This window comes from Psammomys obesus, unplaced genomic scaffold, assembly GCF_907164565.1.
Source record: "Psammomys obesus unplaced genomic scaffold, mPsaObe1.curated_primary_1811, whole genome shotgun sequence".
Lineage (NCBI taxonomy): Eukaryota > Metazoa > Chordata > Mammalia > Rodentia > Muridae > Psammomys > Psammomys obesus.
Window position 1 is genome coordinate 7,315,376 of NW_026596134.1, and position 5,164 is coordinate 7,320,539.

At 48.1% G+C, this 5,164-nt stretch overlaps 1 protein-coding gene across 1 annotated transcript; it reads left to right on the forward strand.

Moving 5' to 3' along the window:
• The first annotated feature begins 414 nt into the window (after positions 1 to 414).
• On the forward strand, positions 415 to 4,915 carry LOC129666065 (T-cell leukemia/lymphoma protein 1A-like). The gene is made up of 3 exons (XM_055593094.1): positions 415 to 528; positions 4,262 to 4,432; positions 4,859 to 4,915. Exons 1-3 carry the CDS (start codon positions 415 to 417, stop codon positions 4,913 to 4,915), a joined length of 342 nt encoding a protein of 113 aa, XP_055449069.1.
• Positions 4,916 to 5,164: the final 249 nt, after the last annotated feature.

A 5,164-nucleotide genomic window follows, 5' to 3' on the forward strand; every position in this document is an offset into this window, starting at 1 on the left:
CCTGGACCTCGGGATCTCACCATACAGGAAGCAGAGGGCACGTCTCCTAAGACAGGAACTGTATACCTTTGTGGAGAGGGGCAAGCCTAGGGCCTTGAAGAGGCCCTAGGTCTTTTGCGGTCAGGTCCACAGTCTAAGACCCTGACTTCCAGAAGTCCACTAGGTTGTCCTGCATACCATCCTTGTGTTCTCCCCACCCACACTGCCCCACTCTTCTCCCTCTTCCCTTCCCCTCCTGCCCTACCTCCTCTTCCCCCCTCCCAGCTCCACCTTGCACCAGGGCGGGGTGGGGGGGGACAGGTGCGCACCTGGTGGTGATAAACAGACGAGGTTCTCGTGCCCACCACCAGGTAATAAATAGCTTTATCTGAAACCGCCTCCGCAATTTTCTGCTTCTTGCTCCGACCAGATGCCATGGCTGAACCACACAGGCCAGAGAGACCCCCAAACCCCGATCGCCTGTGGATCTGGGAGAAGAACGTGTACTTGGATGAGTTTCGTCGAAGCTGGCTGCCCATAGTCACCAAGGTACCAACCGCCTTGGGGCCAGCAGATGGGACAGCAGGGATGTGCCCTGTTTGGGCCTAGGAGTCCTGGTAGCTGGGGACTAAGGGACAGAGGGTCCCTTGTGCCTGAAACAGGGCTAGGGAGGCCCCCGATGGAAGTATTTCTGAGTCAGGCCTGGTGGGCCCCCGGAGGGTGGGAGTACCTGCAGGGCAGTACACAGGACCCCTCACACATGGCCTGGTGTGTGTGATTATCACTCAGGGTGCAACAGGCTTTCCTAAACCATAAAAATTGGAATATCTTTAAGGTAGCTAGCAGTGCCACGTCGAGTGTAAGATTTAAACTTTCGTTTTGTGTTGGAAGCCTCAGGATGGGTCTTAATGAACGTTGGTGTTTTCAAAAGAAATCTTGTCTAGAGGTACTTTCGGCAGAAATTATTGAAGAGCGTTTCAGTTGTAAAGCCAATGAAAGCTAGAAAAGCAAAAATAAGCTGCCGGGACTGTAATGCACTGTCAAATACTTGAGGGGGAACGGTCGCCTCTCTGCAAAGTTGGGGCTTGTGAACCTCGAAGACATGGGGTGCAGATGGTGGAACCACAATCTGGGCCCTTGAATTTACATTCTTGCTGTCACTTTACAAAATGTTAAGTTTACCTATATCTAGGGGTTTTTTTGTTTTGTTTTGTTTGTTTGTTTGTTTTTTTTTGTTTTTTTTTTTTTTTTTTTTTTTTTTTTTTTTTTTTTTTTTTTTTTTAGTTTTTACTTTTAAGTCAGATGTGGGAAGACAGCGTAGGTAGATATTCTTTTAAACATCAGGTTAACAACTACCTTTTCACCCAAACCATGAACCAGAGAGCACTTCCGTGCTGTTCCAGGTGTTGTCTGAACAGGAGCCTAGCAGCCTAGCAAGGCACTGAAGGAGCCAGGGCTCTTAACATGTAAGCATTCACTGATATTACTAAGGAACAAGAATAAAGCAGTTTATAACAGTGGTTAGGCTGCCAACTAATGAGTTGTGAATGCTGGTGGTCACCCACCTGGCAGTGTGATCGGAATCAACAGTTTCAATTTATCCCCTTGGCAGAACATTTAACAAAACTTCGTTTCACCTTGGAAAGTGACTCGTTAAACAAGTGTGAATGCTTAGTGCATATACCAAGCACTGAGGGTTTCAGGGAGTATGGTCGAATCCCTATTCTTCCATATTGGGAAGGCAGTGCAATGGGAATTGGGGTTGGCCAACACAGTAAGGAGGCTGGTGGCGAGTCCTGTGCGAGAAAGAAAGTTGAGATGGGGGGGGGGGGGTTGTGCTGTAGTACATGTGAACTCAGTTTGTAATGGCATGTCTTTTTTGTTTGTTTGTTTGTTTGTTTGTTTTTGGGTTTTGGTTTTTCAATACAGGGTTTCTCTGTGTAATAGCCCTGGCTGTCCTGAACCAAGCTGGCCTCAAACTTCACAGAGATCCACCTGCCTCTGCCTCCCAAATGCTGGGATCAAAGGCATGTGCCACCATGCCTGGCCTTGCAGGTCATATTCCTGAGTCATTTTGTTTGGAGTTTCACATTGCCTTTCCTCCCAGCCTCCCCCAACCCCCAGCAGTACTGATGAACAAACCCAGGGCTCTGTGCATAATAGACAAGAACTCTATTGCAGAGCTACAACCCAGCCCTTTGTTTACACTTCTTTCAATTTTGAAACTTGGTCTTGTTACTTAGGTTGACCTTAAGCCTCCTTTATAGCCCAGGTAGGCCTTGAACTTACAACCCTTCTGCCTTTGCTTAATGAGTAGTGCATTGCAGGCCTGTGTCACTTGGCCCCACCTGGTCTTAATGGAGGTATCTTGTAGATTTTAATTGTACGGGCTTTTTTGTTTTGTGTGTTTGGGCAGTGATGTGTGTGTGTGTGTGTGTGTGTGTGTGTTTCCATCCCAAATTGGTGGGTTAAACTCATTTTCAAGAAGCTGGTGAGATGGTTGAAAAGGTAAAGGTTCTTGCCACCAAACCCGATGGACCCGAGTTTGATTCCCAGGACCCACATGATGGATGAGAGCTGATTCTGCAAGCTGTAGCACATTAGTGCCTGTGTGGTGTTCACCCTAATTTCAGCACTTGGGAGGCAGACACAGGTGCATTTCTGTAAGTCTGAGGCCAGCTTGGTCTATAAAGCAACTTCCAGGCCAGGAGGAATGATATGGTGAGAATCTGCTCCAAAACAACAAATTTTAACTCGTGTCAGTTAATAAAACTTGATGGTTGATCGCTACTCTAACATTGTTTTATGTAATATATTTGTTTTTTTATATATACATTTCAACATAGTGCCTAAAAGGGAGGGAGCTCTTTGTAGATTTGGGGAGGCTTGCTGTAGACAGTAGGAACCACAGACATTAAACAAGGCATGGTGGCTAGAAGGAAGACTGGGGTGAACAGGACAGCGGGAGAAGAGGGAAGCAGAGACACTCTTGTTTAGGCTTTGTGGGTTTCTTTGGGCCCTGGACTCACTCTGTGCATGAGGGGAAGGCAGCATCAGGAGGCCAGCAGGTAGACATGAATTTCATATCCCTGCCCCACCCTGTCATCTAAAGACATTGAGGAGATAGTTGCTATAGCCCAGATGAGCCATGCTAGTAGTGAAAAAATGCTACCTGTCACCAGATTCAAAGTGTTAGGAATGAGGGTGGAGGCCTCAAGAAAATGACCACACAATCCAAAGCATTCCAGCAAGACATAAAGATGTAATTCTGCAGGCTCCATAGATGTGCCAGAGGGGGCCTGTGTCTCACACTGATTGGTCAAAGAGTTCAGCCTCACATTTTTACATTATTGAATAACTTAGAGCTGTGCAATTGGTAAGCGAAGTGCAACTTTGAAAACGGAACACAACTTTGAGTGCATAAGATATTAAAAAATGTGCTGACCGAAAGAGGGATTTTTGCCCGATGGCATCATGCCAACCTCTTTAGAGATGGCGTTTCCTTTGTCTCATTCAACCCTCTGATAGAAAAGACGAGCATTTCATTTACGGTTCCCACAGGTTGGTTCATGGATAAACGCCTCCCTTGAAAGATGACAGTGAACAAAATCAGAGTCAAATCCCTGGCAGGGCTGGGGTTAGGCTACTAAAGTGCTTGCCTTGCCAGTACAAGGTCTCAACTTGGATCCCCAGAATTCAGGCTGAGAAACCCACTGTGGTGGACATCGCTAGTGATCTCGGCACTGGAGAAGCAGATACACTAAGATCTCTGAAGCTCACTGACCCACCAATATAGCCAATTTATTTTTCCTGGTTGGTTTTGTTTTAGGGGGGGAATGTTATTGCTGAGGTTGAGGTTTTGGTTTTTGGTGAGCTCCAGGCCGCTAAGGGGCATCTCGAATAAGTAAATAAAAGAAAAAGTGTCTAAGAAATGATACCTGAGGTTGACCTCTCTGCTTCAGAAGAATGACACCCCCCCCCCAACACACACAAGCACACACACACACACGGGACTAAGCTGGAGGACTAGATGGCTTTCCCTACCAACAGGAGGATCTACAGGACAAAGAGCCCCCTGAAGGATGGTTAGATGCTAGCCCAGCCAGTGTCCCTAAGACTGTGTACAGCCCGTGGAGCTGCTACCAGGGACAGTGTCTGTGCTTAGTCTGTTGGGTCAGCCCCAGGCTGCCGAGTGACAGGATGGACACTGCTTGTTGTACCTGGAGGAGCCTGGCAGCGGTAAGCTGGAGGTGTGAAGATGTGTTCTGTTCTTCCTCTGCAGAGTGATGACAAAGTCCAGGTGATCTTTCGCCAGGAAGATGTCCCCTTGGGGCGTGGTATGACCCCCTCACAGCTGAAGCCATATGAGCTGCCTTTAATGTGGCAACTATACCCAGGGGAGCGGTACCGAAGCAGTGACTCCAGGTTCTGGAAAATAGTGTACCATGTCAAGGCAAGCACAGTTCACCCTGGGGACTGAGCTGGTAACCTCTAGTAGTCCTGGGCTTTGGTCCTGGCATGGGCTAGCTCTGTAGTCCATCCTAGCACCAGAAGCTAAGCTGGTTGAGGAGAACTAACTGCAGATTTGTTGAAAGGAAGAGAAAGGAAGGGGGAGAGAGAGGGAGAAAGGAAGGGAAAGAAAGGGAGGGAGAGAAACTGGTTAGAGAGATAGAAAGGACCATCCTCTGAGGTCTTAGCCAAACCCCTTGGCACACGGAGCCCTCTGGGGAAGTCACTGACTGAGACCAGTAGAGACAGCTAGTCAACCCGACTCAGGTTTGAGTGCAGTCCCAAGCTAAAGAAAGCTGAGCCACAAGGACAGGGGAATTTTCAGGGCTGGTCTGATCACTCCCTTGTCTCTCTCCTTCCCCACCCTCAGTCCAAAGGTGTGGAGGACATGTTACTTGAAAAGATGGACTCCGACGACGATGAATAATCTGTGTCACAGTGAGGTGAGCACACTGGAACTCCATCAGGAGGAAGGCATACCCTTCTCCATGAAAGTCATGCCAGCTCCTCCCAGCAGCCTCTCCTCAATGCTCAGGGTGAGACAGGCTTTCCACAGATGTCCATGTCTCCCCTTTACCACCTTAGGAGCTGCAGCTACAACTGTCTTTACAGGGCCAAACAGGTAACCGTTGTTCCTGATTGGTTGTCTATTAAGAGACAACTTCGGGCCATCCCA